Source organism: Anomalospiza imberbis, chromosome 15, assembly GCF_031753505.1.
Source record: "Anomalospiza imberbis isolate Cuckoo-Finch-1a 21T00152 chromosome 15, ASM3175350v1, whole genome shotgun sequence".
NCBI lineage: Eukaryota > Metazoa > Chordata > Aves > Passeriformes > Viduidae > Anomalospiza > Anomalospiza imberbis.
This window is the reverse complement of record NC_089695.1, coordinates 17,222,875-17,235,739: the sequence shown is the minus strand read 5'-3', so window position 1 is coordinate 17,235,739 and position 12,865 is coordinate 17,222,875. Positions and strand designations below refer to the sequence as shown.

Below are 12,865 nucleotides of genomic sequence, written 5' to 3'. Positions count from 1 at the left end.
GGAATGACAGAATTTCTCATGGTCAACTTCAACAGAACATGTAACCCACAAATGGTGCTTTAACATGCTCCATGTTTCCTTTTTTTACTTCTGGGTATTTTATTGTCTGTCAGTGCCATTATTTAAGCCAGCTTGGCATGTGGCTCAGGGAAATAATGACAGGTGTCACTTCTGAAATAAATGCAATTCACAGATCCCAAGCAGCTCTGGTAAGGGAATGTCTGTGCTTGCACCTGAGAGTGAAGGAGGGATCTGCAAAAGCATGTTACTTTAGAATTTAGTTGGGCACTAACAATTGAGTGTAGTTGGCTTTTACACTATATCTGCTGGTAATGGGAATTCTGTTATAATTAGAAATGTAGGTTGGTGCTTGCTAAAAGCTGCTGAACTGTCTAGGTCAAGCCAGCAGTGAGGCAAAGAAGTAATGCATTCCTGTAATCAAGAGAAACCAGTTCTGGAGCTTATGGCAGAATATTTCAGCCTCTAGTCCTGTACTTTTACCTGTTACAGAACACGTTTTCCTACAGGTAATGACAGCTGTGCTCAAGGAGCTGTTTGCAGTGGTATTTATTTTAATAATGGAGGGGATTTTCCTGTTTTCCAAATCCTGAAAACCACTTTTATCAATATATTGTAATAATGGACCCATTACAGATTTACAGAACTAAATGTTTCCTACTACAAGATCATAACATGAAACATTAAAACAATGAGCTGGATGGGGGATGGATACTCTTAATCCCTTTATTGCCTCTGAATTTACCACTGCCTTCTCAGAAAACATAATTTTATGTCATGGCCCTGTGCAGGTTCACTGAATGCTGTTGGTGGTTAGAATCTGCAGTTCTAATGGAATTAGCAAGTTTTGCAGACTGGAATTTGTGGGCTCAGTATCATTTTTCAGCCTTTTGTCTGTGGTTTCATGTTGCAGCTGAGATGACCTGAGGGGAGGGAACCAATCCCCTCTTCCCTGGGCACAGCAGAGCTTTTCTGGCCTTGTGCTAAAAGCTTTAGGGAGCCAAGCTGATTTTCTCCTGGGATAGCTTTGCCTTTGTTCCCCAAAGGGTCACAGAGCTGGCCCATGAGTGAGGGTTGCAAGGCTGTTCTGGTTCTATTGTCTGGGCTAGAACACAAAAACATCACCAACTTCTTTCTTCTCCTACCAAGATCTGCAGATAGATCGGGTTAGAGCCTGTTCCCACTTCTGGGGAGCTGTTTTCCCCTCACCTTTGTGTGTAATCCTGTTTGCCATTCCACTGTAAGCCTTTTGATCCTTGTTGGGGTAGGAGGTATAGAGTCTGTCCTGCCATCCTGTAAATCCTTTTCTGGGTGAGAGAGCAGCAGCAAAACCCACCAGCTTGTCCCCATAAAGGAGCAGGGAGGAGAAAAGAAGTTATTTTTCTGCCTCATATTAAATAGATGTCAGCTGCAGAGGGGCAGTCAGAGGAAAAATCTGATTTTACCACAGCTGGGAAGAGGCAACTTTGCCAAGAGAAAAAAAAAAAATCCTGGAGTGTGTTTTCCACTCCAGTGAACTGTGCTGCTCTTGGTGCTCAGGAAAGCTGTGAGCAAAGTACAGTGGTGTTCATGTGGCCAGAGTGGGGAGGTGGAACATGTGCAGGGCAGAAAGCATTTGAAGGCTTTTGCATGAGAGTTTGTGCCAGCTCTCAGTGAAGTCTGTGCTGGATCACTTTGGAGTTCTCCAGCTGCCTTGGAACAGACTTCCATGGGAAGAAGGCAGAGGCACCTCTCAGATTGATTCATAAATATTGCTGCCTTTTAAAATCAGAGGCAGCTCAGGGGGTTTTGACAGAAGGCAAGGAAGAAAGGAGCAATGCCCCTTAGGGACCAGGTGGTCAGGATTGATCTCAGACTGAGCCAAGGTTCAGGGAAAAATGTGACTGACAAGATGTTACAGCCTTATTGACCTCATTAACCTCATTCTCTCTTACAATGCATTCCATGGTTTCTACAGGAAAATCTGCAGTTTCTACCCAAGCTACTTAAGAAGGCAGGAAAGACATTTCATGTTTCTTTTTTTTTTTTTCATTTTCCAAAGTTTTTGTTTCCCAAATCAGTGTAATTGCAGATGGAAGCTTAGAACACACAATACCTACAGAATATTCCTTGCTTAAAAATGAATAGGATCTCTTCCTATCTTATGGTACTATTAGGGTTTATTCCTGAATTATTTTTTTTAATTTAAATTTTTGAATGGAATAAAGTATAAATAATAAACTGTGGAATAAAGTAAGAAATGCCAGAATTTGTAATTCCTTGTGTTTTTCCTCCTGCAGTCGTCGGGATGACATGGAGTCTTTAGGCTATGTATTGATGTACTTTAACAGAACCAGTCTGCCTTGGCAAGGATTAAAGGTAGGTTATGATGCCTTTTTCCCCCTCCCCCACCCTTTAAATATTTTTTTTTCATGTTTGGGTAGCATGCTTCTGCCTGTCAGGTGGGTTTGTATAATGATTAGCCTCAGTTGTACAAAGCAGCTTTTCCCAAAGCTTGATATTTATAGGCTGTGGATTCTGCCTCTTACGCAGCAGGCAAAATGTGCATTGTTGGACTGTCTTAAAATTTATGCTAAACAATAGCTGACATCATCTTTGCCAGTTATTGTCCTGTTGCAGGCTGAGGCCCCTTTGGGAAATAAAAAATAACATTGTTAGTGGCTTTTTGAATTGCTGGAGAGAGCATGGAAATAATCTCTTGCCTGGCAAGTTCAGCCTCAGTGGTATCTTCAGTCCAGGTTATGGCACAACTGAATAATTATTAACTGCAGCAAGCTTGTTCAGGATTTCCATGTATGGGAGCCAGCTACAAATGTGGCAGACATTTCTTGTTTCACTTATTTAGACTCCAGTGATTGGTTTTCATGTTTCAATTGTTTTTCTTTCTTCGTGTGAGAGTTGTGTAATTCCAATGGTGTTGCAGCTGCACAGTTTCTAAAAAGGCAGCAGCTTGTGGGCCACTGGAACTCCTCAGCTGCAAATGAATGTAAAGGGTGCTGAAGCACCAGGCAGCCCTGAATGGGGCACTGAGTGGGAATTAATACAACTTTGGCAAATGTAGCTGCAAGTCTGCTGTGGGTAATGGACACAAGCAGCAGCTAGAACTACACGAGCTGTGCCATGTGATGGAAGCATTAGACTGCGACAAATGGTATTAAACTGTGGCCAAATCTTAATACCAGATTGACCTTCATTCTCTTTGCAATAAGTGTGTGGGACTTGGAGATTTCACATAAAATACTTATGGTTGACCAAAGGATTTTTGTCGTCTTTTTTTTTTTGCTGCTGTCCTTGTTAATCCAGTGTTGCACAATATCTCTTATATTGTGACCTACATGTTCCACAGGCTGCAACAAAGAAGCAAAAGTATGAAAAGATTAGTGAAAAGAAAATGTCCACTCCTGTTGAGGTTTTGTGTAAGGTAAGAGTTTCCAAATGATGTCATACTGTGAAATGGAAATTCTTTTCTTGTTTGGTTTGTTGTTTGTTGTTTTTTTCCCTAAACTTGAGCCAATATATTAAATAGCCTCACATGGCATTTGCTGCTGAATAATACTGCTTTGGCAGGCACTGGGTGCCTGTGTTTGGCCACCCAGCAAGACTGGGAATGTGTGTAAAGGGCAGCATTTGCTGCTGCTCCTTGGCAAAGTTCATGCCACCATCATTCAGGTCTTGCTGACTGTTGGGTGTGCGAGCTCCCATCTCTCTTACATGAGGCTTGTTCAGTTCTTCAACGTTTACAGAGCAAGTTTGACTTCAGAAGTAAATAAGTAACCAAGGTGGAGCTGTCTGGCTTGCCCACATCCACTTTCTGCCTCTCCAGGAGGGTTCATATTTTCTGCCCTTACTCAAGTAGTGGCTGTAGTGCAATTGGATGCAAGTGATCTTTGTTTTTCCAAGGTTTTCCTTTGAGTCTTAAGATTCCTCTTGCACTGTGGCATCCAAGTGCTTCTTAACAAAGATCCTTGAGAACACAGCAGGGCTTGTACCCCTCAGACAGCAGTGCCAAGGATTGCCCTTTCTAGTCCTGCACATCTCTATCCCCAGAGTCTGACAGCATCTCCCAAGCTGTTGAACTGTTCATGGAATGGTTTGGGTTGGAAGGGACCTTAAAAATCATCCAGTTCCAACCCCCTGCTGGGGACAGGACACCCTCCACTTGTCCAGGTTGCTCAGAGCTCCATCCAGTGTGGCCTTGAACTTCCAGGGATGTTACACCCTGTGATTTTTTACAGCACTGTTCTGTGTGCTATTACCTATTACAGGCCGGCTTTCATACAGCATTGAATGTTTAAAAATGTAAAGCAGAAAATCTTGGAACGGAGTTTTCATAATTTAGGTTTTCACACTTAATGCTTATTAACTGACCTTGTCTCTACAATGTTCAAGCAGATTATCAAGGAAACAAGATAGAATCTCTCACCAGATAATTATCATTATTTTAGAGAGTTAATAAGAACAAGATTTAATTAGGATGAATAGTGTGCTTTATAAATAAGTTAAATGTTGAAGGTTCGGGTAGCAGAGAGCTTATGTTTGCAAACCACCCATGAGGTAACAGTTCTGGGGAAGGAATGTGTACCTAAGCAAATCCACATGCTGGACTACAGAACACGTTAACAACTGGGGGCACAGTGGAATTAATTCATGCATCCTCATCTAGTTTTCCTCTGCTGTTAGAGACAGATGTACATCTTTTTGCCTTTGTTAGAAGGTTTTTGCTGAGAGCCACGGCTTGATTACCACTGTTGATTTACAGGGGTTCCCTGCAGAATTTGCCATGTATCTGAACTACTGTCGTGGCCTGCGCTTTGAAGAGGCACCAGATTACATGTACCTGAGGCAATTATTCCGTATTCTTTTCAGGTCAGTCTCCAAGTGGAAAAGTACAGAAACTTCTCAGGGATCCAGTTGGGAACTGCTCTGTGGGACTGGCACTGCAGAGAGCAGCTCCTGTGTGTGTGGTGTAGGGAGTTCTTCTGGGACTCCCTTTCATTTCAGAGCTTCAAAAGCTGTTTAAAGGACCTGAAAATTATTGTTCAATGTTAAAACATAAAGGGAAAAGATTCTCTTGTTTTTGCATTGTGTGATGTGACCACAGGGTTGAGCCCATGCTTCAGGTTCTGTTGCAAGTACCATGAGTACCATAAGAAGTTGACCCCTTGGTAGAAGTCTTTGAAGCTTTTTATGTCTGGAAATTGATGCTGGGCCCAGCAGTGGTTCCCAGGAGAGAAATTTCAGTGGAGGAGAACAGTGCTACTTCATTGAGCTCGTTAGAGCAACTGGAACATAAATTCCACCTTGTGCAGTGAACAGCATCTGTCAAAAGAAGGGCTGGTACTGATCTCTGGAGTCTCCCCCCAGGTTTCTGGAATCCAAAGAATTCCCATTCAGTGATGTACAATACTGCAGTCTTTCCTTGAAATTATATCTATATTAAAAAAAAAAAAAAGCTCAGAAGCTCAGTGCAGACAGTGGGTGAGCTGGGCTGGGAGGAAGTGCTGCTTCCACAAGTGCAGACCTTTGTGTAAGCAATGAGTAAACGCTGCTGGCTGGCATTTGGGCTTGCTGCAAGAATCCCTTTAAGTTAGTAATACTTAGCATTTCTAACCATTCATAATCTCTAAAGTAGCTTAGAGAAGGAGCTATCCCCTAGTTGTGGGATTTCAGGCAGGGCTTGGTGTTAGCTCGGATGTGTTACAGCAGAACATCTCCCTCTCTTGCAGGACCTTGAACCACCAGTATGACTACACATTCGACTGGACAATGTTAAAGCAGAAAGCAGCACAGCAGGCAGCCTCTTCCAGTGGGCAGGGGCAGCAGGCCCAAACCCCCACAGGCAAGCAAACTGACAAATCCAAGAGTAACATGAAAGGTTAGTAGCCAAGAACCAAGTGACGTTACAGGAAAAACAAAAATTCCACGAATTTGGACAACGGCGGCAATTCCAAGTGTTAGATCAAGGAGGTGGTTTCAAAACTACATTTGGCTCTTAAATTCAAAAGCAAAACCAAAAGACGTCCTTGGAGAATTTGACTACTAACTTTATACCAAAATGTCCTTGTTATTCATATCATTTCTTCTGGGGATGTTGGGTCATTTTTAACCACTGCATCTTTTGCTCCCGCATTAACCACTTTCCAAAAACAAGAAACTGACTTGGTGTTGGGAATGTGACATTTTTATTTATTTTGATTTATATATATACATATATATGTCCTTATATATGTATAAATATATAATGCAATCCAAAATCCTAGACCTAACACTTTTTAAGGGATAATTCTCATTGACTGGGCAAGGATCTAGAGACTTTGGGTTCTGCTCTGTGGCAGCTGGTACAGTGCTGTGGGTTTGCTTCTGTTCTGTATGCCTCAAACACTGGGAACAGAAAATTGTGACTGCTCTGGCTTCCTCCGGTGGGTTTACATTGAGACATTTGGTCCAGAGTTCAAGGAAGGGACCAGTGAGCTCAAAATGCCTTGACTAAATCAAGCAGTAACCCCAAACTGCTGTGGTTTGCCAACTCACAATTTTCTGAAGGATCTTGGTGCTCTGGGGTGGGGCTTCAGGTTTCCTGATGATTTTTGGATGTTTCTAGGTTATGGTTTCAAAGGGAAATGTTGTGACGTGTTCAAATGTAATTGTGTAATAACTGAAAACTGAGTTTGAAGAGACAAATCAGGTTTTTTTTTCCACATGGTCTAGAAGCTTTTAAAATACTTTTTTTTTTTGGTGTGTGCGTGTTGCAAATGTGCTGGTGTGAATCTGGTAAGTCTCTAGGATGAAACTGTGCGGTTTTGAGACAGTCCTGCCATGAAACCAATTCCTGCAGCTGAGCTGTGGATAAAATAAAAACTAATGAGATTGTGTGACTGAGAATAGAGAAGCAAGGTTTAAATTCTGTACTGAGGCATTGCTGCTCTTCAGTACCTCTTGTCTGTCACTTTTATATGCATAAAATTACATAGTTGCTAACATGACAATCCTGGAAATCAAAGAAATGCAGAAGTGTTTGCAATAAACTTAAACATTGTTCTTCACCTGTTGTGGCAGCATTCAAACCTTACCAGGTGTCTTTAGTCAAAATAGCTATCAAAATACCACATTTTGTTCAGAATAAATGTGGTATTAAAACACCTGCTGCTTTTCCCAAGATTGAAGTGGTCCTTGAAAAAAAAAAAAAATCAAAACTCAGAGATGCCATTAAGTGTCAGATTTTTGGCAGAGTGGCTGGATCTGACAGGCTGGAAACCAGTTCCTGCAGCTGCAACACCAGTAGCAGACTGGGTGATTAAGCACCTGGGCATGGATTGTTTCCTGAAATAGAGAAACTGACTGAAGTTCAGAACCCAGCCCAATTTGGGGTGTGGAGGGGTTGGCTGTTTGAGCAGGAGAAGATAATTTGAGCAAAAATGCACATTCCTCACAACAGCTCATGCTCAAAGTGAAGGCTTTGCAGGAGGAGATGATCTGTAAGTGGAACCTGCCCTGAAAATAAAGTTGTGAGCTGGTGAAACACAGTTTTGCTGAAGTGTTCTGAGGTTTAACGTGCTGCTCTCCTGGCTCAGACAGTCTGTGCCCAAGTGCTGTGTGTGAAGAAGGAAAAGGTCATTAAAGTGATTATCTGCCTGCACCTGGAAGGGATGCTTCAGTGCCAGAGAGCAGAGCTGAGCTCACGGCCAGGGATGAGCAGGGAAGCTTTGCCATGGAGCCTTAGACCATTTTCATTCACTGATTTACATTCCTTATCACACTGTCCTTTGGGACAGACCCCTTGCTACAGCGAAGATGAAATTCATCACATTGTGTTTCAGCACAATTTCATTGGGGTTTTTGGGGAATGACTCTCCTCTTCCCTCCCCATCACCAAGAAAGAACCTTTGGATTGATCAAGCTGTAATGTCAGCAGAGCATTAAAGAAGTGCTTGGCAAACATCTGAAGATTTCAGAGGCTTCATCTCTTCATCAAAGTAAAGATTTCCAGAGTCCTAAAATCCTACATGTCTTTCTGTGGGGAATTCTGCCTGTTAATGAAGATTTTTTTGAACCCAGCTAAGCTGAAGGAGGAGGCTGTGTGGCTTGGATGCTCTGTCACACTGGAGAGGATGAAATACCCGATTATTTTTTCTGGAGTTCTGTTAAATTCTTTTGTAGTTGCTGTAGCAAAGCCTGTGTGGAAGTGGCTTAAAAGGCTTCCTGGTATCAAATGTTACCCCTCTGGTAACCCTATCCATTGAACAGGAGTCCTGCAAATAGCTAGGTCCAGGTGCAGTTATTTGTAAAGTGCTGTTGAAGATGTGCATCTGGGCAGGGTGGACCAGAGGACAGACTCAGACTGTTTGTCCAGTGTGCTCATTTACAGATATTCCTGACTTCCTTAACTCAGATCCATGCTAAATCATCAATGAATCCTAGAATTTATCCAGGCTAAATCTTCCGCTTGGTTCCAGAATAACCTGTTCTGTCCATGGCCTTTTTTCTCTTCAGTTTTTTTTCCCCCTGCCCCTCTCTGGAACTGTGTGCAGTGTCTTTTGTAACAGCCAGATCAGCTGGTTTGGAACTTGGAGAAGGTGAACTGTTCCAGCAGACAGAGCTCTGCTGACTCGGGGAAGTTGGGCTGCTCTCTTTTGCCAGTGCAGCAGTTGTTCAGGTGTGATTTGTAACTGTGCTTACACTCAGTTTCCCTCAGTCATAAAAGTGACTCAAGCAGTCAATCTGCAGGATAAAGTCTACCAGGTCCATTTGGGAGAGGTGTTTTTAACTCCTGGCAGTGGAGATTCTGCGAGGCTGTCAGCAGGTCCATTAATATTCGCTGGATGCCTGTGGTGGTGGCAGGATTGCTCAGAACAGACTGAGACTTCTCTGCTTGAGAATTAGAATTCTTGACACCTGAATCCTTCTCACTTGCTTGTCTGGAGAAATGGAGAATACACAAAGTTTAAGCATTTCAAACTGAGGAGGTTTTTAGAGAATTACACTGCAGTTGCTGCTCCCCTGTCAATCAGATCTTCAGCCATGGTAATAATAAAGCAATTTGAGGATCCCTCACGTAGCACAGAGATTTCCTGAGGTTTGGGTGACACCTCAGAGGGACAAGGAGTGATGATTTGGCCCCGTATGGAGTGAAGATCTGTGGAAGAGATGCCACCATGAGCTCTCCAGCATGTTCCTCATGCCAGCAGAGCTCTGTGTGCTGAGTATCTCCATCTCATCTGACAGCTGTGGTTGGGCTGTGTCTTTACAGGACTTTGAAGAGACATTTTGAGTAGAATCCAGTTCCCTGTTGCTCTCTGTAGCTGGACATTCTCCTGCCCAAATTACCTTGGGTTTGAGGAGTTCTGATAGCAGCAAATCATTTGGTAGGATGTCCTTTGTCCTCAGGTTCAGGCTTCCATTTCTTGTGAAATATTCAGACTGTTGAAGCAATGAGTTGATCTATCTCTTTCAGCACTCTCCTTTGTTGACTTTGTTTTGGCTGCTTTGATGGAGAAAGTGGTTCAAAAGATGAATCAGTGTTCTTTGCTGAACACACTAAATGGAAAAACAGCATAATTTTTGGTTGTGTGCATCAAGTAAGGATTAGGGAACTCAGGAGTCGCTGGGCTTTCTGTGGGAATTTGCACTCAAGTGGGAAAGGCTGTCTTGATGCTGGTGCAGGATTTTTTTTTTTTTTTTTAATATGACCAGTGCATTACACTGGGTTTGAAAGAAGTTACTGAACCTCTTTGAAATGACCTGTAGCCCGTTCTGGAAGAGTTAAAGCCATTTTCTGGGTGCTCTCCAGAAACATTTTGGACAGAATGTGAGACCAGTAAGACTTGTTTGCACTTGCTTCTCTCTGGATGACAGCACAAGCTATAGCTGAGGTCAGCTCTGTCTGTATTTCACCGAGAAGAGATTTCTGTTGCAAAAACTCGGAGTTGTGGCTGTTGCTGTGATGAATTCACCCATGGCCAGAACCATCCTGTCTGGAGAGCGTCCAGAGCGGAAACTCGCTTGGCGAGGCCATCTTTGCTTGAGGCTGCTGTTCCTCTGTAAAGCACAGCCCTGCCACCTGAGTCACCAGAAAGGAGCACAGAGGGAGGACTGGCTTAGCCTGCAGCACCTGGTTCTTGGAGATGTGTGTGTGTTCCTGTACTCTCCCTGTCCCCAGTGTCGTCTGGAATTCTGAGCATTAAAGAACTGCTGTGTGTGCACCACCTCCCCTGTCATGTGAGTCAGCACTTGTCCTTCCAAAGGCTGAGGTGTGCTGCTTCCCCAGGCAGTGTCACAGGTCCTGCCTTGTTGTGGCTGCCCAGAGCGTGCTGCCGTGGCTTTGTGGTGGCACCAGTTACTGTAAGGTGAGTGATCCCCTGCCTGGCCGTGTGACACTGCCGTACTGCGTCTCTGGAGAGCACCCTGCAGTCAGATGACAGCTTGACATTCAGGGATATAAACATGAGCCACTGCAGACAAGTAGAAAACAATCCTATGAAATTACATCCTGTTTCCTAGTGGCAATAACACAGCTTGTTTTCAAACTGCTGGGCTGAATTCCTGCTGGAGGAATGTGGCATCCAGCTGGTGCATTAAGCCTGCTTCCCAGTGCAGCAGTAGGTGTGAGTGAGAGGTGTGTGAGCTCCAGAGTTGTGGCCAATGCTGGTTGCCTTTGGAAATGGACACCAGGAACTCTGCAATTCCCAGATGGAGCAGCATTTTCCCCTTTGAATGACCATAACTGCTGTTTAATTTTCCTCCTGTGAATGCCGTTGCTCGTTTCCATCCCAGTATCAGTAAGTTTGCCCTTGTGTTTATCTTGCAGGTTTCTGAGCATGACGAGGATGGGACAAAGCAGAGCAGATCGGAGCAGGACTTGTCACTCCCCAAATCCTAGAAATTTTAGTTGATACACTTGCCAGTGGCTGTGGGCAACCATTTCCTTGGTGTAAAGAACTTAATATCAGTATAAACTGGCTCTGGGCAGTGTCAGTGATGCTGCACTTTGAGTTGTAGCAGCTGTAATTGTGAATATTACTGAGATAGTGAAACATGGTGTCCAGTTTTCTATTGCATTTTTTTCAAGTGGAAAAGTTAACTAATGGTTGACACACAAGTGGAGAAAATTGTGCATATGCCAATTTTTGTTACCTTTTTACTTTGAACTACACTGCTTATGAGATCTCATTGTTTTGGAAGAATGGCATGAACAGTCTTCGGCAACAGTTGTGATAATTGTAAATGCTCACAATTGTGCACTCTTTTCTGGTTATTCCTCCCTGGGTTTTGAAAGTTGTACACTTAAAACATTCTTAAAGTTGTTGGCTTCTATGTGCAACATACCAAGCCAGCTGACATGGTAGTAACCAAAGATTCCAGTTTTTAAGCATATGAAAGACTCTGCCTGCTTACCTGTGCTAGAAATAACAGCATCTAAAGTGAAGACTTAAGAGAAACTTAGCGACTACTAGATAATCTTTAGGACTCTGCATTAACTCTATAATGTTCTTGGTATAAAAGGAAAAACAGCATATTTGTCACGAAATTTAGTTAACATCTTACAACTGAACCTGTATGTAAGTTGCTTAGATAAATGTAATCACTGTAAACATCTATATGATCTGGGATTTTGTTTTTATTTTGAAGCGGGAGCTTTTTTGTTTACAAGTTCATTAAAAACTAAAAACTGTTTCTGTAAGGAAATGAGATTTTTAATTTGCCTTGTTAATTCAGTTTAAGAAATTTACATTACCCTGTTTTTAAACCAAGTTTAAGGCCATTTGTTAAGCAAAAGAAGTCATATTTCTTTCTAAATCATTTTAGATTTAGTGTTGTAACTCTTCCTCATTTTGTTTTTAAATAAATTTTGTATTTTTTCCTTGAGGGGGAAGGGGCAGTCTTGCATTTTTATAACCTCTTGTTTGAGACCAGCCCTCTATAATAAGATTGGAATTTTTAAAAATGAAATGGCATCTTTTGCAGACCCAGGATTGGCAGCCTCCAAGCACTGCCATGTCCTGCCTCGGCTGGACTGACTTGTGATTGCAGCTTTGGAGAAAAAATTGGAATGGTTTGAAAAAATTTGGATGGTTTGAAACCAAGGCATTTTCTTTCAAGTTCTTGTGAAGTGGATATGACCAGATTTCCTCTTGTTCTTGGGGGCAGCCTCGCACCATGCAGAGTTCACGTTGGTTACTGCCCCAGGCTGTCTTCCTTCTCACTCCTATTCTAGCCCAGCTGAAAGAAAGAATACTTTTATTGCTGGTAATTCTTTAACAGTGTAATTTATTCCTTTATAGCATGTCAGAATAAATTAAAAAAAAATGTCTGAAAATGCTGCCAGATGCCTATTGTGTAAATGTTGTCTGTATGTTTGCTTTTATACAGTTTTCATGCATGGAGCAGAGTTCCTGCTCACAGCTTATCTTTTTGTACTGTTGGAAAAGATCTTTCTTTCCTTTTGAAAACCATTTCTTCAGGATCATAAGACACTGTGCACTCCTGGGACGGTGATGATGTGGATCAAGGCTCCCCTGTACTCTGTCCAAGAAGGATCTGCCCTGAGATGTTAAACTTTAGGTGGAGAACACTGTGTGCCAATAATTATAAATAATGAATGCTGGGGTAGATAATCAGGGAGGCAGGGAGGCTGCTGGGCTTCAGAGATAGCAGAGCACACTGAAGGCACTCCTGAGGCACAGCAGGCTCTGCTGCCTGCCAGGTGCAAGAAGAAATGGAGCTCATTCTCCTGGCCAGGATGCTTTTCCAAACTCCTGAGTACTGCCCCATCCAAATAAGGATGGTTTTCAAGCAGTGCCTCCCGTGAAAACCAGGCTGTTTGTCAGAACTGGTATCTAGAGCACTGTGA

The 12,865-nt window shown here is 42.8% G+C and overlaps 1 protein-coding gene across 5 annotated transcripts in view; it reads left to right on the top strand.

The window, feature by feature from the left end:
* The window catches only part of CSNK1A1 (casein kinase 1 alpha 1), a 32,465-nt gene extending 20,134 nt beyond the window's left edge, over window positions 1–12,331 (top strand). For 2 of the 5 annotated variants that reach the window (XM_068206232.1, XM_068206230.1), the window contains 5 exons: window positions 2,298–2,376; window positions 3,365–3,439; window positions 4,778–4,884; window positions 5,745–5,857; window positions 10,823–12,331. In XM_068206232.1, the coding sequence (XP_068062333.1) occupies window positions 2,298–2,376; window positions 3,365–3,439; window positions 4,778–4,884; window positions 5,745–5,857; window positions 10,823–10,830 (382 nt within the window). In that variant the 3' untranslated portion in view covers window positions 10,831–12,331. Of the gene's footprint in view, window positions 1–2,297; window positions 2,377–3,364; window positions 3,440–4,777; window positions 4,885–5,744; window positions 5,899–10,822 lie in introns of those variants that run through there. The other 3 variants (XM_068206231.1, XM_068206228.1, XM_068206229.1) reach the window with 2 other exon arrangements.
* Window positions 12,332–12,865: the final 534 nt, after the last annotated feature.